At 41.4% G+C, this 22,736-nt stretch overlaps 2 protein-coding genes across 5 annotated transcripts in view; one reads left to right on the top strand and one right to left on the bottom strand.

The window, feature by feature from the left end:
- Positions 1–22,736, bottom strand: part of EPB41 (erythrocyte membrane protein band 4.1) — a 403,184-nt gene that overhangs the window by 145,896 nt on the left and 234,552 nt on the right. The window lies entirely within an intron of this gene.
- Positions 13,375–22,736, top strand: part of LOC134610845 (lethal(3)malignant brain tumor-like protein 3) — a 54,259-nt gene continuing 44,897 nt past the window's right edge. Inside the window, exons 1-5 of one of the 4 annotated variants that reach the window (XM_063454125.1) lie at positions 13,375–13,509; positions 17,380–17,482; positions 17,574–17,706; positions 17,800–17,863; positions 18,002–18,158. In XM_063454125.1, the coding sequence (XP_063310195.1) occupies positions 17,393–17,482; positions 17,574–17,706; positions 17,800–17,863; positions 18,002–18,158 (444 nt within the window). In that variant the 5' untranslated portion in view covers positions 13,375–13,509; positions 17,380–17,392. Of the gene's footprint in view, positions 13,510–13,706; positions 13,901–17,379; positions 17,483–17,573; positions 17,707–17,799; positions 17,864–18,001; positions 18,159–22,736 lie in introns of those variants that run through there. The other 3 variants (XM_063454144.1, XM_063454116.1, XM_063454135.1) reach the window with 3 other exon arrangements.

Genomic DNA, 22,736 nt, shown 5'->3' with positions numbered 1-22,736 from the left:
CCTGTATCTTCAGGGGCCCGGTCAGCGCTGCGGCCGTGCAATAGCGCGACCGGCCCCCTTTAAAAAAATCTCAGCCGCAAAATACTGCTGGGAGGAAGTGGCCGTCACTTCCTCCCAGCTCCCTCCCCGCCGCGCGGGAGGGAAGAAAGACAACCGCCGCTGGAGCCACGCCGACTCCCATCAGCCACAGCCTTCCACCTGCAAAAAAGGTAAGAAAAATTAGCTGTATTTGTGTATGTTAGTATGTATCTATGTCAGAATGTATGTATGTCAGTATGTCTGTATGTATGTCAGAATGTCTGTGTGTATGTCAGTATGTCTGTGTGTATGTCAGAATGTCTGTGTGTATGTCAGTATGTCTGTGTGTATGTCAGAATGTCTGTGTGTATGTCAAAATGTCTGTATGTATGTCAGAATGTCTGTGTGTATGTCAGAATGTATGTGTGTATGTCAGAATGTCTGTGTGTATGTCAGAATGTCTGTATGTATGTCAGAATGTCTGTGTGTATGCCAGAATGTCTGTATGTATGTCTGTGTGTATGTGTGTATGTCAGTATGTCTGTGTGTATGTCAGAATGTCTGTGTGTATGTCAGTATGTCTGTGTGTATGTCAGAATGTCTGTGTGTATGTCAGAATGTCTGTCTGTATGTCAAAATGTATGTATGTCAGAATGTCTGTGTGTATGTCAGTATGTCTGTGTGTATGTCAGTATGTCTGTGTGTATGTCAGAATGTCTGTGTGTATGTCAGTGATGTAGATTAATTTAGAAATAAACAAATATGTTTAAATGTCTATCTGTTCCTGTCCAAATCTGAGATGATTAAATTGCGTATACGCAGAAGTAAGTTCACACTGACACATGGAGTTCAGGTTAAAAGCACTTCAGAAAATTTAATGGCATCTGGTTAGAAAACGAGTATGCAGATCCTTTTAAAGGCAAAATGACATCATCATTGAATATCAGATAATAACAAATAAACATCATTAATTGGATTAAATGTTAAGTGACTATATCAGTCTCCACCCATCAATATTATTAATTGGCTCAGGGATTTGAGTGACTAGCTAGGTGTCCTCCCACCGGGAGGTAGTATTGTTCTGGACACGGGTGTGGACAGATGGCTCAAGCGCCATCTTTCCCAGCATGAGGTTTACTCGGTGGAAAGGGGGGCTTGAGCGTCATTTTACACAGTCAGTGATGTCAGGTCTTGTGGTCAGGTGCAAGGTTCTCTTATGAATAGAACATTTCATTAGTACAGTGTTCTCATGGCCTTGGCTCTGGCCTTGGTTATACTATGTTGCAAGTTAAAGGAAATTCAGCAGTTCCTGGGTTAGTCATGTCTTTATAGAAAATACAGTCTCTGTTCATTGTGTTAAATGTTGCTGGGAAATTCTGTCATGTAATGTAGTTTAAAATGGATTAAAATGGAGGATCTGCCAGGTAATGAGGACAAAATGGAGGGTTTGTCACAGTGTGAGGTTAAAATGGAGTTAGTACAATAATTCAGTACAAGTTCAATAAAGATTTTTAATAATTCTACATCAGTCCCCCCTATGAAATGTTAGATTCTAAGAGATAAACTTTATTGGTTAGTTTCAGAAGACAGGTTAGCCCAAAGGCACAAAACCCTATGAAGTAACGGTTCTTAAAGTCTTCTTAGTTCTTCAGAGGGACATCATAAATAGACAAGCTTACATTACCATATGGACCTGTGTTATCGGAGTATAGGCACAACAATTCATGGTGACAGGTAAACGTTGTTGGTTGCAATAGATATAATAAATGCAAATCAAAATATTATTATTAGCAGTGACGGTTGGGAAAATGGACTCAAACTTTCCTTTTACTGCAAAATCATCTGGTACCCCCCTTGGCACACCTATGGCATCAATATATATGTGTCAAACTTTCCCTTTAGAGGGGTGCTCCTCTTTGTGTTCTGAAGCATGAATGTGGTGTGTCAAGAGTACCTTGTCATGTACTATGTGTATGGACATAATAACCTTGGCTAGGGCACATTTGCTTATGCATTGTAGTATTAAACCTGTCCCACGCTACATCAGCATAGGTGGACTCGTATCATTTAGTCAATGTTAATATCACCACAAACTCAGGATGGGCAAATAATCCTGAGGAAGCTTGGCGTTTGGATCTCTTTAGCTTCACGAGGTCTCCTTTTGGGGTCCTCGGCTTTCGATCGATGGCAGGTGGTCAGGCATTATTATGGCCATCAAACACCTACTTGTTGGTATCTCTTTTTTTTTTTTAACAAGTCATTTTTCCTTTAGAGTCAAAAGTGTGTCAAAATCGACAAATGTTACTTCTCATGTTGCAGAGAGAGAAAGAGTCTTGAATCTGGAACAATGAATCCACTGAGTGATCTCTGCAACTTTCACAATGCACTATTGGGTATATGGTCTTGGTTGTCACATTGATGACCGGCTAGGCTTCTGGCCATCCTGACAAAATGTCTATTATAACTAGTGCATATTTGACCCAGCAGCTCTTTGTCACCTGGATTCTTGAAAGGGATATTGAGAGTTAGCTAGGTGCTTTAGAGTATTTAGAGATCAAAGAGTTCATGAGGGTCTTGGATAGGTATAAAGTTCCATGGGCTCACTGCCCAGTACATGTTTTTTTGGGTAAACAGAGCTTGAGAGTGTTGGAGTACAGCCCGTCTTCAAGGGTTGCCCCTTTCTGTTTTTCCAGCTTTGTATTTCTTCAGGGTCAGCAGCTGCTTGTCATTCTTTCAGAAGCTTGAGATCTGTAGGTAGGATCTACATGGTGAGTATAGAAGTTTCTTTAGCGGACACCATTCTGTCCACTTCCCTTGGTGCACTTGTGGCTTGGTTGGCAGCTTTTAGTCAGCTGAGTGGTGCTTCTTATCTTCCAGATTGATCCAAAATAATGTGCTGCACCCAGGGCATATCTTGAGTCAGTGTAGGTATTGGCATGTCTTCCTTCAGGCATTTTGTATGCCACTGAGAAGGCTGTCAATTCAGCGTCTTGAGCAGATGTGAGTGAGGAAAGTGAAGATGCTTGACGTACCTGATCTTCTGTAGCAACAGCAAATCCAGTATGGTACCTTTCCTCTTTATCCGCAAACAGAGTGGAGTCAGGATCTGGTAAAGCTACTGCATGCTCTGTTGAAAGGTGTCTTGTTTCTTCTTTCATCTGTTCAAAGCAACCATGAGGAGCAGTAGAAGAGGTTTCCTCACCTATTTCTGTGTGAGATTGGGGGGTATTTGTCTTTCTATTTACAGTTCTCTTGCTGACCCCCCTCTGTAGAGAGTTGTAAATTGATTGTTCATGTTTTGTTCTAATGAGTCAGGTTCCTTTCATGAGATTTCTGGGGACTTAGTGAAGAAAACATGAGGGACAGCCACCTCCCTTACAGGTGTCTTACTTCCATGGGAATCTGGGTCAGGACCGCACTATTTCCTTGAGAGTGCCCAAAACAGTTCTTTCAGTGTGGTATTCCCCCCTGGGAAGTGGCGGAAGAGTGGCCAGAGCAACTTTTCTTCAAAATATAATGTTGTCAGGTAGAGGCAGAGTTGTCTATGAGCGGAGGAAATTGGTAAGGAATAAGAAGGGAGGAAGCATATAAAGGATATAGATATGGTAGTGGGGAGATGGAAGAATGAGTAGTGGATAAAGTGAGAGGGGAAGAAGGTGGAGTAGGAGGAGGAGAAGGTGGAGTAGAGGGAGGAGTAGAAAGAGGAGAGAGGAGTAAGAGCAGGAAGAAGGAGTAGGAGGAGGAGAAGGTGGAGGAGAAGTAGGAGGAAAGAGGAGAAGGTGGAGTAGAGGGAGGAGTAGGAAGAGGAGGGAGGAGTAAGAGCAGGAGGAAGGAGTAGGAGGAGTAGAGGAGAAGTAGGAGGAAAGAGGAGAAGGTGGAGTAGAGGGAGGAGAAGTAGGAGGAGAGAGGAGAAGGTGGAGTAGAGGGAGGAGTAGGAGGAGAGAGGAGATGGTGGAGTAGAGGGAGGAGTAGGAGGAGGAGTAGAGGAGAAGTAGGAGGAGAGAGGAGAAGGTGGAGTAGAGGGAGGAGTAGGAGGAGAAAGTGGAAGACTGTAGATGAAGGGGAGGGATCGGTGGAAGGAGTAAGCGGGGGTGGGCAGGTAAGGGAGCAGACAGGTGATGTAGCAATGGAGGATACATCAGAAATCAAGACTAGGTAGAAATGCAATGGAGGCTGCGAATAGCCCATGTACAACAACTATTAACTGGCCCTATGCTTTCCCTAGAGAAAAATAATAAAAGGCTAACATGCTCATCTTGTCTCCACAAGCCTCGAACGTTTCACTCCGTGGGTGTCCCGCAGCGGCTAGCCCACCACTTCTCCCACACCAGACTTGTGCCCGTGGAGACAGACGCTATCCCTGACTCTCGTTCTTTATTTTATTTATATCACAAATATACATTATCACAATTTTATGTCTTGCAAATGGGATAAAACTTATTCTACTTTTCACTGATAATGTATTATTACTATTTTTTTTTTTTTTCAAACATAGAAAATAGACAAATAACATTGTCTTCTGCAAAATAAATGAAAAAGATAATGGAGATTTTGTTAAGCATTGTTAAACAGCTATACATTAATTCACATTTCTTGTTCTCCAGTTTCTGGCTGTTAATGACAATGTACAATGTAATAGAGCAGCAGAAAATGCTAGCAGAATGCTTGGTTGCATAGGGAGAGGTATTAGCAGTAGGAAGAGGGAAATGCTCATGCCATTGTACAGAACACTGGTGAGACCTCACTTAGAGTACTGGATACAGTACTGGAGACCCTATCTTCAGAAGGATATGAATACCTTAGAGAGAGTTCAAAGAAGGGCTACTAAACTGGTTCATGGATTGCAGGATAAAATTCACCAGGAAAGGTTAAAGGATCTTAACAGGTATAGCTTGGTGAAAAGACGAGACAGGGGAAATATGATAAAAGCATTTTAAATACATAAAGGGAAACAACACAGTAAAAGTGGAGACTATATTTAAAAGAAGGAAAACTACCATAACAAGAGGACATAGTCTCAAAAATAGAGGGACAAAGGTTTAAAAATAATATCAGGAAGCATTACATTACTGAGAGGGTAGTGGATGCATGGAATAGCCTTCAAACTGGAGTGGTAGAGGTTAACTCAGTAGAAGTGTTTAAGCATGCGTGGGATAGGCATAAGGCTAAGCACTTGCTGCTAGTAACAGATCTAGAATTAATACACTATAATGCCCAAAGTCTCAATTCCTATGCATATGCAATAATAAAATATCTGGGCTTACAACAAAAATTATGTTAGTCAGTCTTTTAATCTTGGAGGCAAACATTATCCAGTAAAAAACAGATTGGAACACACTCCCACCTTATTCATCAGCTATTAATCACCCAACACGTCCAAATACATATACAACGCCACGGAACCTGCTGGCGTCGCACAAATAGCAGCAACAACAACACACAAACCCTAGAAACCTCCTATACGACACATCACTCCTATGTAAGTAGCAAAATACACAATTAGAATATTTTCTAGCAAAAATTCCATTGCTAAGTCTTATCAGTAGTAACTCTACGAAACACAAATCTGAATCCGCAAGCACGCAACCCCCCCTCACAGAAAGCAAGAGAGAGAGAGGAAGGCGGGGGAAGTGGGAGAGAGAGACTGCCAGCAGAATCTCTTTAACCATGTCAATGCTGTACAGTAACAAGACAGAAGGATAGCCACGTTACAGTTATTGCAAAAGCAAAGAGACACAAAAACACAACATTTAATAATACTCTCAGTGAAACTCAATACAAAACCCCCACCCTTTACCAGGGTAATGGCTAATACAAAATACAAAAACAATTATTATGATATACATACATTCTTAACCCTTTGTGATCTAGTTCTTCCTCAACCCAACCTTCCTGCTGAAGAGCATTGCTACTCTGTCAGTACTCTACGCCAGCTTTCTGGCTGCAATCTACCACATGAAGGCACAGCAATTTTACACACTTTAGCAATCTCTATCTTCAACTAGATCACACGCGCTAGCCAGCCCTTTATTGGGCTTTTCTAATCCCTGTTCCATTCCCCTCCTATACAGGCGTCCCAGATATAGGGGAAAAAGGTGAAACAGATTATCTACAATGGTCGGCTGCCACTCAGAAGGGTGGGTTCCTCCAAGTGCATCTTCCCAAAACGCAGACTAGTCACTAATTCCGTGTACCCGAGGTGGTAGCCACTGATTGGAGCGGGGTGAGAAGTGTGTGACCAATCACTTCTCTCACAAGAGAAATAGTAGAGGATAGTGTAAATAATACAGGAAGTATAGGAAAAGTAAAAAGTAAGGAGAAGTTTTAGAGACAGACACAGGAGTTTGAATGACTCCCAATTAAACAAACAAGACAACAATACAATTGAAATACAGTGCATGCATCACAGTTCAAATAAAATCAACAGTAATCCTTTCCTTTACTCGCGTGACCGAGGTCACCTCCCTCAATCTCGTAGTGTCTCCGCTCGGAGAATGACTTCCTCAAGTCTCACTACCAGCGGCCAAGGATAACAGCTAACACCGGTCCAAAATCCATATGCCTCCCTCGTTACAGCAGTCCACAAAGTGTGGCCACCTCTATCCTCACTCCCGTAGTGCCCCTATGAAACCCACTCATAAGTCTCACTACCCCGTGGTGATGAAGACAGCAATGCCTGCCCGAATTCACGCACCACAAATAAAAACCGGAATGACTCCAACTCAGCGCTCAAAGCTGGAGGGTACCACCGCTCTGCAAGCAGAGCTACGTGCACAATGAGGCTAGCTAGGCTATCAAAGTGACACAAGAAGGATCACAGGAAACTATGAGTCTACACAATTTCCACAGTTCCAACACACCTCTTTTTCCATACAGCCACAGCCACGAGGCTCCTAAAAGAGGTAAACAGGCAAAGAAGACCCCCAGGAAAACATCCACAGGTCCACCCCCCTTTTTCCCTACAGCCACAGCCACGTGGCTCCTAAAAGGAGTAAACAGGCAACAGGACTCCAGGCAAAACCCCCGCAGGTCCACCCCCCTTTTATCCCAAAAAGGGGAAACAAATAAACACTCAACCCAGGCACTCAACCAAGACAGGCCAATTCAAGCACACCCAGGTAACAGATAGACTAAATGCAGGTAAACAAGTGAGTAACAAGACACCGGGCAAGATATTACCTGTCTTTGATGTCCTCCCGGGAAGCAGTCACAGACACGTGGACGGGTCAATCACAGGGGCCGGAACATACCGGTGGCTCTGCAGAAGTCTCTACCGTGTACTTGGAGGTGATCAGTCTCCCTTCCTTCCCCCCGGATTCCCCCGTCCAACAGCGTCTTCCTTAGGACGGCTCACCGGCCAGACATAGCCCGACGCCCCACGTTGGAGGGCGCCAAATTGATGTAGATTAATTTAGAAATAAACAAATATGTTTAAATGTCTATCTGTTCCTGTCCAAATCTGAGATGATTAAATTGCATATACGCAGAAGTAAGTTCACACTGACACATGGAGTTCAGGTTAAAAGCACTTCAGAAAATTTAATGGCATCTGGTTAGAAAACGAGTATGCAGATCCTTTTAAAGGCAAAATGACATCATCATTGAATATCAGATAATAACAAATAAACATCATTAATTGGATTAAATGTTAAGTGACTATATCAGTCTCCACCCATCAATATTATTAATTGGCTCAGGGATTTGAGTGACTAGCTAGGTGTCCTCCCACCGGGAGGTAGTATTGTTCTGGACACGGGTGTGGACAGATGGCTCAAGCGCCATCTTTCCCAGCATGAGGTTTACTCGGTGGAAAGGGGGGCTTGAGCGTCATTTACACAGTCAGTGATGTCAGGTCTTGTGGTCAGGTGCAAGGTTCTCTTATGAATAGAACATTTCATTAGTACAGTGTTCTCATGGCCTTGGCTCTGGCCTTGGTTATACTATGTTGCAAGTTAAAGGAAATTCAGCAGTTCCTGGGTTAGTCATGTCTTTATAGAAAATACAGTCTCTGTTCATTGTGTTAAATGTTGCTGGGAAATTCTGTCATGTAATGTAGTTTAAAATGGATTAAAATGGAGGATCTGCCAGGTAATGAGGACAAAATGGAGGGTTTGTCACAGTGTGAGGTTAAAATGGAGTTAGTACAATAATTCAGTACAAGTTCAATAAAGATTTTTTATAATTCTACATCATCAGTATGTCTGTGTGTATGTCAGAATGTCTGTATGTATGTCTGTGTGTATGTCAGTATGTCTGTGTGTATGTCAGAATGTCTGTATGTATGTCAGTATGTCTGTGTGTATGTCAGAATGTCTGTGTGTATGTCTGTATGTATGTCAGAATGTCTGTATGTATGTCAGAATGTCTGTGTGTATGTCAGTATGTCTGTGTGTATGTCAGAATGTCTGTGTGTATGTCAGTATGTCTGTGTGTATGTCATTATGTCTGTGTGTATGTCAGTATGTCTGTATGTATGTCAGAATGTCTGTATGTATGTCTGTATGTATGTCAGAATGTCTGTATGTATGTCAGAATGTCTGTGTGTATGTCAGTATGTCTGTGTGTATGTCAGAATGTCTGTGTGTATGTCAGTATGTCTGTGTGTATGTCATTATGTCTGTGTGTATGTCAGAATGTCTGTCTGTATGTCAGAATGTCTGTCTGTATGTCAGAATGTCTGTATGTATGTCAGAATGTCTGTGTGTATGTCAGTATGTATGTCAGAATGTATGTATGTATGTCAGTATGTCTGTGTGTATGTCAGAATGTCTGTGTGTATGTCAGTATGTCTGTATGTATGTCAGAATGTCTGTGTGTATGTCAGTATGTCTGTGTGTATGTCAGTATGTCTGTGTGTATGTCAGAATGTCTGTGTGTATGTCAGTATGTCTGTATGTATGTCAGAATGTCTGTATGTATGTCAGTATGTCTGTATGTATGTCAGAATGTCTGTATGTATGTCAGTATATCTGTATGTATGTCAGTATGTCTGTATGTATGTCAGAATGTCTGTATGTATGTCAGAATGTCTGTGTGTATGTCAGTATGTCTGTGTGTATGTCAGAATGTCTTTGTGTATGTCAGTATGTCTGTGTGTATGTCATTATGTCTGTGTGTATGTCAGAATGTCTGTCTGTATGTCAGAATGTCTGTCTGTATGTCAGAATGTCTGTATGTATGTCAGAATGTCTGTGTGTATGTCAGTATGTATGTCAGAATGTATGTATGTATGTCAGTATGTCTGTGTGTATGTCAGAATGTCTGTGTGTATGTCAGTATGTCTGTATGTATGTCAGAATGTCTGTGTGTATGTCAGTATGTCTGTGTGTATGTCAGTATGTCTGTGTGTATGTCAGAATGTCTGTGTGTATGTCAGTATGTCTGTATGTATGTCAGAATGTCTGTATGTATGTCAGTATGTCTGTATGTATGTCAGAATGTCTGTATGTATGTCAGTATATCTGTATGTATGTCAGTATGTCTGTATGTATGTCAGAATGTCTGTATGTATGTCAGAATGTCTGTGTGTATGTCAGTATGTCTGTGTGTATGTCAGAATGTCTGTGTGTATGTCAGTATGTCTGTGTGTATGTCATTATGTCTGTGTGTATGTCAGAATGTCTGTCTGTATGTCAGAATGTCTGTATGTATGTCAGAATGTCTGTGTGTATGTCAGTATGTATGTCAGAATGTATGTATGTATGTCAGTATGTCTGTGTGTATGTCAGAATGTCTGTGTATATGTCAGAATGTGTGTATGTCAGTATGTTTGTGTGTATGTCAGTATGTCAGTATGTCTGTGTGTATGTCAGAATGTCTGTGTGTATGTCAGTATGTCTGTATGTATGTCAGAATGTCTGTGTGTATGTCAGTATGTATGTCTGTATGTATGTCAGAATGTCTGTGTGTATGTCAGAATGTCTGTGTGTATGTCAGTATGTATGTCAGAATGTATGTGTGTATGTCAGTATGTCTGTGTGTATGTCAGAATGTCTGTGTGTATGTCAGAATGTCTGTGTGTATGTCAGAATATCTGTGTGTATGTCAGAATGTCTTTGTGTACGTCAGTATGTCTGTGTGTATGTCAGAATGTCTGTGTATGTCAATATGTCTGTATGTATGTTAGAATGTCTGTGTGTATGTTAGAATGTCTGTATGTATGTCAGAATGTCTGTATGTATGTCAGTATGTCTGTGTGTATGTCAGAATGTCTGTATGTCTGTGTGTATGTCAGTATGTATGTGTGTATGTATATATGTATGTGTGCCAGTATGAATGAATGTATGTCTGTGTGTATGTATGTAATGTCGGTTTATGTATGTATAAGTCCTCATGCATGTGTGTCTGTATATGTGTGTATGTCTCAGTATGTGTGTGTCAGTACGTATGCCTATATGCGTGTATTTCTGTTTCAGTATGTGTGTCTGTTAGTATGTATCTTTGTGTGTGTGTCTGTGTCCTTTTGTATCAGTGTGTGTTTTTGTGTCTGTGTGTGTATTCCTGTTGGCGGTATTTGGAGGCGGACCCTGTGGGTGGGATTGGAGGCGGGCCCCAGACCCTGAGCTGAGTTAGGGGCCCCAAAATTTCTGGTGGCGGCCCTGATTGTCAGTGTAAGTGAAATTTTTTGCATTTTTCACACCTAAATGGCACTTACACGGACAATATTGTTGTGATACGTTTTACGGTTTTGAAACACTAATATTTGTGTTCAGCGAAGTCTCCCGAAGATAACAGTACCCCTCATGTACAGGTTTTATGGTGTTTTCAAAAGGTAGAGAGTCAAATATAAGGCTTGCGTTTCAGTTTTTTCACATTGAAATTCGCCAGATTGGTTACATTGCCTTTGAGACCGTACGGTAGCCCAGGAATGAGAATTACCCCCATAATGGCATACCATTTGCAAAAGTAGACAACCCAAGGTATTGCAAATGGGGTATGTCCAGTCTTTTTTAGTAGCCGCTTAGTCACAAACACTGGCCAAAATTGACATTCAAATTAGTTTTTTGCATTTTCAAATATTAACACCAAGTGGCTACTAAAAAAGACTGGGCATACCCCATTTGCAATAACTTGGGTTGTCTACTTTTGCAAATGGTATGCCATCATGGGGTTAATTCTTTTTTTTTATTATTCTTTATTTTATTTGTGCTTGAGATGAACAGCCATGTCTGCACTGCCACGACAGCTGGTGCAAGCATATATAAAGACACACAATAACATTAGTATGGCATTGTTTAACATTGCACAGTTTTTCTTATTTTTCTCAGAGTAGCAAACATGTAATAAAGTAAGACACACTAAGAGCTAGGCATATCGAATAACCAGACATCGCTAACATTTTGTGTATGTGCACATCTTCTGAACTAGTTGATATATCAGAAGCGATTTGTAATAGCCAGGTTGACTGCAAGTATGTCTAAGGTGCCTAATGTGTGTAATATGGGATTAAGCTCTGAAGCTTAAAGTGTAACCATGCTGGGTCACACTTAGTGAGCTCTGAAGCTTAAAGTGTAACCATGCTGGGTCTAAGTGGTACACTGCGTGTATTATTTCACCCTGGCTGGTCTAACTTGCGTGATCTGGTACAGGCTCTGGGAGTCGTCTGTGTGGCGGGCATGGTACCTCGTCGGTATAAGCCTACTTGTGGTTAGCCGATGCCCAGTCTGTTGTGTCGGTGTGGCTGAGTATGATTGTCCACCAGGGTAGGGATCCGGTAAGGTCTATTTGCTGGTGCCCCGTGGGCCATAGTCGTGTCGGACCATGACTCCCAAGTCCGGGCAACAGGAGGGTATAATCCGCTGGGGTAGGTAGTTGAGGGTCCAGGAAAGCTTGTCGCTGGGTGCCACGTGTAACCCCTCTCTGGAGCTGCCACTTTGCAGGTCGTGTGTATGGTGGATATGTGGGCAGACTCTCTGTGGGAGCACTTTGTTTGGCGGCAAATTCCCTGGTCCCTGTTGTGGGTAGTCGCTTTGCGGCGTTGCAGCCCTCCATCGCCGCCGCTGTCAACGGCTCGTCTATATCCCCTTCTCCGCTTGCCGTTGGTTTGGCTCGTTGGTGGGATAAGTGAGAGCTCTCATGATGGTCTGCAGTGTAGGGTATGGAGGTCGCGGACTTCTCCGACCCCCTGAGTCTCTGTTCAGAGACCCTGCTGGTTTCTGAGAGCTCATTGAGAGAGCAGCCTTTCTCTTTTGCCTCGGCGCACATGGCGTCCGCCATCTTGTGTGCTGCGCCCGGGGCCCCAATCAGAGTGGTGGTGTCGCTGGGCCTGGATTGCTTAGCCACTGGGTGAGGACCGGGACCACCTCCACCGGTCCATAGGGGGGGGGGAACAGGGCCGGGTCCGCCCTGTGTTGGGCCTCTTGCTGAGTGATGTCAGGCAGGATAGTGGGGCAGCGGCTGTCCGCCCCTCTTACCGCAGGTGAAAGCCTCAACCGGGTTGTCAATGACCTCACCTCCAGGGGACTGAAACTCTAGGAGCCGGCCTCGCTCTGGATCCAGCGTCCCCTTGGCACTGAGGACTGTTGCTGTCGGTCTATGGTTAGTTCGTTTTTCATGTTTATATGCTTTAAAAGTTTGTGAGTTGCAGGAGCTGATCTCATTTACGACGGTCCAGCTCGGCGGTTACCCCATGGGGGTAATTCTCATTCCTGGGCTACCATACAGTCTTAAAAGCAACGTAACCAACCTGGCGAATTTCAATGTGAAAAAACTGAAAAATGTACCATGCTATATTTGACCCTGTAACTTCCCAAAATACCATAAAAACTGTACATAGGGGGTACTGTTTTACATGTGAGACATCGCTGAATACAAATATGTGTATTTTATTGCAGTAAAATCAAACAGTATTATGACGTTACTGTATCCATTAAAATGATGCTCTCCCCCCCCCCCCCCCCCTTTATCGGCTGGTTTAATTACCTTATTTCGATATTTTTGTAACATTTTAAGAGCTAGCCATTCTGCTCTTTTTATAAATAAAAAACATATGAACTTAAGTAAGGAAGAATTGATATTTTACTGACTCCAGAGGTGTCCTTGAGGGGTATTTCAGCAAAGAAAGATGTTTAACCGTTTCAGAACATAAGTCCCAAAACAATGGTGTTTTATGTTTTTTTTAAAGTGTTTTGTGTACCGCTATCGCACTTGACAAGCTGCTGCTAGTTATTATCATTGTTTATACAAAAATATCTGTTTCAGCGCCATTTCTTCTACTTGCACACTTTGTTTCTCTATATTGCCGTGTTGGCTTTTAACAATAATAATAATAATAATAATAATAATAATAATAATTCAATTTTTGATTAATTTCAGGACGCGATGCTGTCGCGGGTTTCCATGGTAACAGGAGCACTCTAGTGCGGCGCTTCTGGTTGCGTCAGGCGCCCTTTGACCTCCATCGCGTCCGATGACGTCAAACGCCACCCCGCTGCACAGGAACACATTGAATTATGGAGAATTAAAACGGAGGGGAAAAAAATAATATTTATGGTAAATATAATCCGTGTGTCCGTTACGCTCCATCTGTGGGTAATCCTAAAAAAAATGTATGCCCTGTGCTGGGCTTCAAAAGGCGGAAACTTTATTTGTGGTCAGGTTAGCATGCACTGTGTATTGTTAATTCATATTAGGAGTGTTCTTTGACGGGTGATGCTCTGAGTAGACTTGGGGCAAGCCATTGTCCGTGTTCTCCTCTGAATAGCTGCGTGCTGCAGGATGCCTTGTCTTTTAACCCTTCATGTCTCGTGGCTCTGATAACAGAGTTGCCGAAACGCAATCAGCCAATCAGCGCTCTGTGCCTGCATCACGTGACCGCCCAGGATGGCAAGAAGAATGGACTAACAGGAACACACAGAGCACTCACAGGGAGACTTGTTTGTAAGTTACTATTACAGCCAGTGGGGCTCTGTCTGGAGCACAATATGAAACACTATTATTATTATTATTATTATTCAGATTATTCAGGGCTTTTTGGTTTTTCTTTTGTTTTGTAAAATAAAAATAAATCAGTCAAAGTCATTTTCAAGGGGAAATCATGTTAATAATGTGTCTTATAGGGGCAAGGGTTGTGCTGTTGGCTAGTTTGATAGTTTTTTAAATTGTGCCTTTTGTACAAAATTGCATTTGTGAAGATCATTATTTTAATGTATAAATTTAATTTTATGCAATATGTATATTTAGGAAATTCTGGAAATCGATAAATCTTGTATGTAAATGGTGCATTTACAGATATTTTCCTCAATGGGTATACTGGTATAGTCCCAGGAAGAGTGTATATATAAAAAAAAGTTGTCAACATATTTAAATGTATGTTTGAATTCTGCACTATTGCCATTATCTCTTGAATAAAATATTTTTTATAAATGTTTTATCAGGAAGGATATATAGGAATTTCTCCCGGTTTAAGTATGACCTGGGGACTCAATATGTAATGTTATGTATGTATCTATCGTTGTTTTTTGGGTTTTTTTTTGACTGATTATATTCTGCGAGAGTGTTCTGAATGCACAAGTGCTACGTAGAGTTAAAGATAAAAGGTTCTTTAAAAACACCAAATCAAAAGTTATAATAGAAATAAGAGACTGTTGGTGTCACCAAGTGTCCATTCTTGGAATTACATATATTCTTTTATTTTCGTTTATTAACCCATTACTGTTAAGGTTATTGTCTAAATTTTTTAACAAACAAAAAAAAATATTGAATTTGGTATGTGCTGGTTTATTTGTAATGGTACTCTTTCATTAATGGGGCACTCCTGTTAAAATAATTTTAAAAAAAAAAACCAAATACATAAAAATACCTGTTTACTAGATATGCCCCTATGAAAAATTGCATGCATTTTCCTTAGGATATATCTAGTAGCTTGCAAAATCCCCACTGAGCTAAACAACCAAGACGTAACAGGACCAGTTCTCTGTGTCACAGCCAGAGAGGTGTAACAAGGTTAAATTATTAAAGGAAATTGCACTGCCCAAAAAACACAAAAATAACAATCACTATTTAGTATATATACCCAAATGAAAACATGCATGCATGCATTTAATTCTGCATTTTTTCATTGGGTGGTATATCTGAAAACAACTTGCAAGATGTGCAGATCTCTTGTCTTGTCCCTTCTTATCCAACCCAGATTTTCTGTGGCTGTTCAATCACAAAATTTTCTATGCAGCTCAAGGAAAAGTCTTTGCAAGGCTGTTGCCCTGAGCAATTGCCTGCCTCTTGAGTTTAGCTTCACTGAGCTAAACTAACTAGAAATAATAGAATCTGTTATCTGACCAGTAGGGGGTGTAACAAGGTTAATTTATAAAAGTGACCATTTCTACTGGATGCTTCACTTTCTGTAAAATAAATATTGTAAAAAGGGATATCACTCTCTTAATACATAAAGTATTTCAGTAATTTTTGTGCTGGATCCTCAAGTGTCACTTTAAGTACATTTACACCTATTATATGTATATACATATTTTTAAAGGACAGCCAGGCCCTTTTTTTATACATAATACATACACATAACTGGTCATTTGGTATGATTTAAATATTCAAAAATATGAAAAGGTAACAATTTTCATACAGTTTTTATATAGAATGTTTTTTCAACTAATGCAACTAAGGGGAAAAAAATAGTAAATTTTACTTATAATTTTGGAAGAACCTCCTCTTCCTAGGCAGTTAATTATTTTTGGTGTGAACCAACCCAGGTTCCTTTGTCTTCTATTCTTGTACTAGCTCATCTAGAAACCCTGCCATTCATGCACATCTATCCTTGTTCACTGCTTATTCTGAAATACTATCATCATCTCAGTCTGTCACATTCAAAGCTTCTTTATGGCTGCGCTGTTTCTATGGAACTCTCTTCCCTATTCCTTCATGCTCTTCTTCATTCTTTTTTTGTTTCAAAAATGACAAAAAAAAACCTCCAAAGTCACATCAGTTAAACTGTTAACATCTTTAATTCTCCTTTCTCTACATTCACACTAAACCTTTGCATTTCCTCCCTCTTCTAAGATTTAAGATGTCATTTTATTGCGAACTTTGTGTAATTGTAACTAATTCCCCTTAAAATGGAAGCTTGTTTAAGCAGGACCTTTGCCACCTTCTGTTCCTATACGTAACTACTTGTTTCTTAATTTGCCTAACTTTTGTTTACTTTGTCTTTCGTGGTGTTGGTGGTTCCATCTATCTAATATTTATCTTGCTGTCTCCTAATGCCCAATATTATAGTCTACCATCAAACCAAAAAGCTGCTAATTTCTTGCTTTAAAAACTTAATACAACTTATTGAGGCACCCTTATTGAAGTGGTCTGGGTGCAGTGTCCCAGTCCCCTTAAACGTGCAATGTAAGACATTGCAGTTTTAGAAAAACTGCAATATTTACATTGCAGGTTTAACACTACTGCCTCTAGTGGCTGTCTGTCAGAAAGCCACTAGAGATGCTTCCTGCTGTTTCACAGAGCTAAACTCTGTGAAAAGATGCCGAACATACTCACTCTTTGCATGATTAACTGCTTCCCTATGAGGAAGTTCTGATATGCTTCTTCACCACGCATGCACCTTAGGTTCCCGCCTAGCAATGATGTCTAAGGAGAAGACAAACCTGGTGTGTTAAAGAGTTTTTAACACTTTCAGTGCCATGGGGGGAGGGGGGCTTTGCATTCCTAACACTCTTATGTTCATTTAAAGGGACACTATAGGCTCCCAGACCACTTCATCTCATTGAAGTGGTTTGGGTGCACTTTCCCTATCCCCCTTAGTCCTACAATGTAAAACACTACAATTACATAGAAACTGCAAAGTTGCAGGCTTAATACAATTCTAGTGACCGCCATTAGAGGCGCTTCCTCATTAAGAACTGAGTCAAACTAATTTTTTAATGAAATACTGCTCACAGAGCAGCATTTTACCACAGATGTGCTCTAACCTACCAATGTTTCCCAGTGGGGAAACATGGGATTGGATAAGATCAACAATCATGATGACCTAAACCAAGCAGCAGGTCAGAGACCAGCGCTGTGAGGGCTGATGGGTAAGTAAATGTAACCTTTCAACCTTCAAAGGTTTGGGGAGGACCTAAACAGCTATATTAAAACTGTAGCTTTATGAATACATATTTGTATTCCTCACGCTATAGTATTCTTTTAATAGGTAATATGATAATACTGACAAGGAAATTGCATATTCTAGTACAAAGTAGCGAAACTGGGGAATTTCTCCTACTCCATTATTTATCTAGCTTGGCTACTTAGACCTAAAATATGCAGCTTTTTTTAAATTTATTTTTTTAAAGCAATTAGCCACAATTCCTGGTGCCTATCTATTACATTATATATACACATATTGTAATAAGTTGTATTTTCCCTAAGGTGGGACAAGGAAATGTCTGAAGGACCTTGTCCTGACTTTGATCTGATGAATGCTTTGGATTGGAGTGACGGCGTTGCTACCCTTCCAGGCAGTCACATTCAGGTTAGACTTTTCCTACCCTTTGTTCACATCTATCTTCAGCTCTTTGTTGATTTTTCTCACTGTGTCACTATTTCTGTATCCTTTTATTTAGTTTCGTCTTAACGAATTTGGGACACTTGAGATCATCACTGATTCTGAACCTGCTTTGACTTCCTCAGCAGCCCCAAGTATCCAAAATCCCAGCGCAACAGCCTCCAATTCTGTACCACCAACCCTCGACAAAGGTAAATTCATGGAAATTCTGAGAGTAGATCTAGATACAGCTTTCATTTTTATGGCTATGTACATGACCATGTGTAACATTTCTTCCTACAAAGAAATTGAAATCAACAGCAAAGGCAGAGAACGAGACATGGAGAAGAAAATAAAGGTGGAGGAGGGGTGAGTTGAAATGTTAAGGTGTGTTCTGAATTGTTTTCTTGGATGTGTCCCGGCAGAAGCAGTTTTGAACTTTGGAGAGATTTGTTGAACTAGTGTGTTGTACTTTAAAACACTTACTCATGATTTTACTCCATATAGGGAAGATGTGAAACCTCCCAGAGAGGACCAAGTTCCACCAACTACTTCCTCAGTACCTGTTGCATGTACTGATAATGAGCGCCCTCAGCGACTGCGCAAAAAGAGGAAACTGCTCATGGACTCAGGGGATGAGGAAGAGGGAATAGAGGAGGAAGAGGTAAGAAGATGGGTCTATACATCCTTACTCTCTAGAACTGAAAATAACATCCGTTCCTATTCCCACTTTTAACATATTCCCTCATAAAACATTAAATAGGTTTCCTCCTATAATTTCATATTATAATTAGCATTTATGTAGCGCCAACTTATTCTGCAACACTGTACAATGTTATGAAGGGGAAATGGAACAATTGATACAATTACAAAATGATACTAAAACAAATGGTTGATGAGGACCCAGCTCAAACAAGATTACAATCTAGAGGATAATTGTATATAACTTTTTCAGGCATTCTCACATAGATCACTGCTTTTTATATATACCGTTGTGCTCAAAAGTTTGCATACCCTGGCAGAAATGGTGAGATTTTGGGATTGATTTAGAAAATCTGAAAAAGTATTTTATTGAATGATATTGACCATGAAGCCATTTATTATCACATAGTTGTTTGGCTCCTTGTTAAATCATAATGATAACAGAAATCACCCAAATTACCCTGTTTAAAAGTTCACATACTCTTGAATGTTGACCTTGTTGCAGACACACAAGGTGACACATAGGTTAAAATGGCAATTAAAGGTTAATTTCCCACTTCTGTGGCTTTTAAAATTGCAATTATTGTCTGTGCAAATAGTCAATTAGTTTGTAAGCTCTCATGTGGATGCACTGAGCAGGCTAGATACTGAGCCGTGGGGAGCAGAAAAGAACTGTCAAATGACCTGCGTAACAAGGTAATGGAACTTTATAAAGATGGAAAAGGCTAACAAAAGCCTTGAAAATGCCAGTCAGTACTGTTCAATCACTTATTACGAAGTGGAAAGTTCAGGGGGATCTCTTGATACCAAGCCAAGGTCAGGGAGATCAAGAAAGATTTCAGCCTCGACTGCCAGAAAAATTGTTTGGGATACAAAGAAAACCCATGGGTAACTTCAGGAGCAATACCGGCTGTTGTGTAAAAAGACAATGTGGTTGTTTTCAAGGAGCACAATACGAAGAAGAAAGAAGCCTTGGAGAGCAAAAAAATGGGTCACAAGAGTATACTGACACGGGCAGCAGCTGAAATAGCCTGCCCTTCGGTGGGTCCCCGCTCAGATTTCAAGCTGTTTTTTGCTCTACTTGTGCCATTACAGAGAGAACATCTCTGAAACATATCAGACTGGGTCCACCCATACGGGCAGTCCAGATCCGAAATTCAAGCAAGTTCCCTCTGCACGAGAGACACAGCAAACCCAGATGATCGTAAAGAAAGAAGCCTTTACTACGCCAATGCCACAAAAAAGCCCGGTTGCAATATGCCCGACAAAACCTTGACCTGTCTCACAGCTTCTGGCACGCTGTAATTTGGAGTGACGAGACCAAAATAGAGCGTTATGGTCACAACCATAAGCACTATGTTTTCAGAGGACTCAACAAATAGTTGGGACTATAGTTAAAGGAACACTATACACACTGTGAAGCTGGGTGGGGGGTGCACTCTAAAGGCACAGGGAATCTTGTGAAAATTGATGGCAAGATGAATGCAGCATGTCATCAGAAAATACCGGTAGACAATTTGCATTAGTATACACAAAGGCTGCGCATGGTATGCTCATGAACTTTACAGCATGACAATGACCCTAAGCACAAGGGCAAGTTGACCCCCTGGTGGTTGCAGCAGAAAAAGGTGAAGGTTCAGTAGTGACTTTTTTTTTTTTTAATTCTTTATTTGTTCCGAGACAGAAGGACAAAGATATAATGCAAACAAAGGAAATAACATTGCGTACCATCAAACATTTGTACAATCACATTCTCAATAATCTTTTACATAACCCCAGCACAGCTAGGGATAGTTTAACAATAGTGATCCTTAATTGCTACTGCGACCGTGTATCGAGAAGTAGAGCATAGAATCGTATAGTAGCAGATATCCCGTCTCGTTTTTTTGTAAAATAAAAAGGTGAACAGTACACCACAACACAAACAGTTATAAGAGCATATTAGAATATCATATGATCAGCAATTGCATCCCGAGTATAAGTACTCAATGATATTATTGTACCCACAAGTGATCGCACATTGTCTTTATATTTCGTTGGCGACCGTAAGTCGTAAATTTGTAAGTGGTAAATGGAAAAGATGAAAGTAAGAATAGAGATAAAGAAAGAAGTCCATCAGTTAACGGAGAGGGCACAAAGAGGGATTAGAGGGATGGAGGCGGTATGCAAACTTTTGAGCACAACTGTATATAGGTTAGTATGTTGATCCTGATGAAAGTTTGTTAAATCAAACTGAAATGTTGAAGAAAATTTTTTTTTTTTTTTATTTTTAATCTTTTTTTAGTTTATTTATGTAAGCAATGACAGCTAAGTAAACGTCGACACATTTTCTGGTGTATGATTGTAGATAAATCTTTAAGTTTTATTGTGCAAAGTCCTTCGCGTGCACCTTTCTTGAGAGATAGATATATATTACATACACACACACACACACACACATACCTAACTAAGCCCAAATGATTGATACAAATTAATTCACTGTATATAATCAATGTATAATGAAAGCCTTCACACTAAATAAACAGATAAAACTGGGATCATTTTATTGAAACATGTGCCTTTTTCAAGGTGCAGCCTTCAACAAAAAATATTAACAATACACATACTTATGGCTACAAAATTAATAATTGCTAGAAACTGGAAATCATCAGCAACAATATTATGGCTAGAAACATTCAATCAAATCAATTATCAAATCCAAAGGGAAAACGGTTTATATAGGAAAGCTAATAACATCTCTCTGTATAATTTGATTAGACTAGAATGGGCTAAAATACTCTAATTCCAGAACATGGGCAATATGTAAGAATAGCATCCACAAACAAACAAAAAGCTAAACTCTCGTTCTTGGCAGACCTGAAATGACCCAACTCTTGTGCGACCCATAAGCAGCTCATTATGTCAATATGATTATTACTAAGCAGTATGTCCGACTTTTTTGATTGTATACATTCCACACTATATATATAGGGTCTGTGTCCCCATGTCACTAGGACACTAGGGGACATTGAGAGACATTGGGACACTGGGAGATGTGGAGACATGGGGACACTGGGTAACTTTGAAACACAAGGGGACACTGGGAGACATGGGGCACCGAGACATTGTGATACATAGGGGACACTGTGATATATATATATATATATATATCTATAATGTGACCCTGGAGACTTGATAAAAACCTGGGTACAGGTCGAAACGTTGCGGTGTCCAATAAACCTGCTTAAATCTATCACAGTCAGTGCTGGAGATTTTTTATTTTATACTAGGGGACACTGAGACACTGGGAGACTTTGGGAGACTAGGAAACCCTGAGACACTAGGGACACTGGCACACTACAGAAACTGAAAGACACCAGGGACACTGGGAGACATGGGAATACTGAGATACTAGGGACACAGGCTGGGGAGACAGGGGACATTGAGAGACACTGGGAGACATGGGGACACTGGGAGACTGGGGACACAGACACCAGGGACACTGAGAGAGACCAGGGACACATTGGGACAATGGGAGACATGGGGACACTGAGACACTAGGGGCACTGGCTGGGAGACATGGGGACACTGAGAGACTTGGGGCCACTGTGTCCCTAGTGTCTCTTGTTCCCCAGTGTCCCAATCTCTGCGTCCCCAAGTCTCTCTCACCGTCTCCATGTCTCGCAGGCTCGGAGCTGCTGTCTGGACTCTCTGTGCAGAGCTGCTCCCCCGCGGATTAGTGAGTAGAGGGAGGTAGGGAGGGAGATGCTGTTACCACTGGCGTACATACCGCAGGGGTCGCGGCTGCGACCAGGTATGTACGCCAGTGTGGCCAGCCTCTTCTCCTGGGGGGGGGGGGCCCAGGAGATGGCCACCTCAGGGCCCACCCTGGTGTTGGTGGGCTAGCTGGCAGGCGCGCCAGGGAGCATTCTCCCCTGAGCGCTCTCTGCCCAGCTCCCTCGCGCACCATACTAATGCCGGAGCCGGAATATGACATTCGTGAGAGTGTGTGTGCGTGTGTTTAAAACCTCTTCAGCACTGACCTTTCTCCAGCGCTGGACTCCCTTGCCGCTGGGGATTCTTCCGCACCGATCCGCCTCTCAGCTCCACATGCGCGGCAAGAGCCATGCTCGCATTCAAACCGCCCATAGGAAAGCATTACTCAATGCTTTCCTATGGACATCCAGCATCTTCTCACTGTGATTTTCACAGTGAGAATCACGGAAGCGCCTCTAGCGGCTGTCAGTGAGCCAGCCACTAGATCCTGGATTAACCCTCAGTGAAACATAGCAGTTTCTCTGAAACTGCTATGTTTTCAGCTGCAGGGTTAAAACTAGAGGGACCTGGCACCCAGACCACTTCATTGAGCTGAATTGACCTGGTTGTCTATAGTGGTCCTTTAAGTGTATGTGTATCTGCATGCACTGGCGTACATACCGCGGTCACAGGGGTCACAGCCTTGCGACCAGGTGCCCGCCGTCCGGATCAATTTGCGCACCAGGGCCCCATGGGTCGTGTGTACGCCACTGGCTGTAACTTCTTATCCCTGCCTCTCTCCACA

This window comes from Pelobates fuscus, chromosome 1 (assembly GCF_036172605.1).
Source record: "Pelobates fuscus isolate aPelFus1 chromosome 1, aPelFus1.pri, whole genome shotgun sequence".
Classification (NCBI taxonomy): domain Eukaryota; kingdom Metazoa; phylum Chordata; class Amphibia; order Anura; family Pelobatidae; genus Pelobates; species Pelobates fuscus.
Note: the sequence above shows the minus strand (reverse complement) of the source record. Positions and strands in the feature narration are given on the sequence as shown.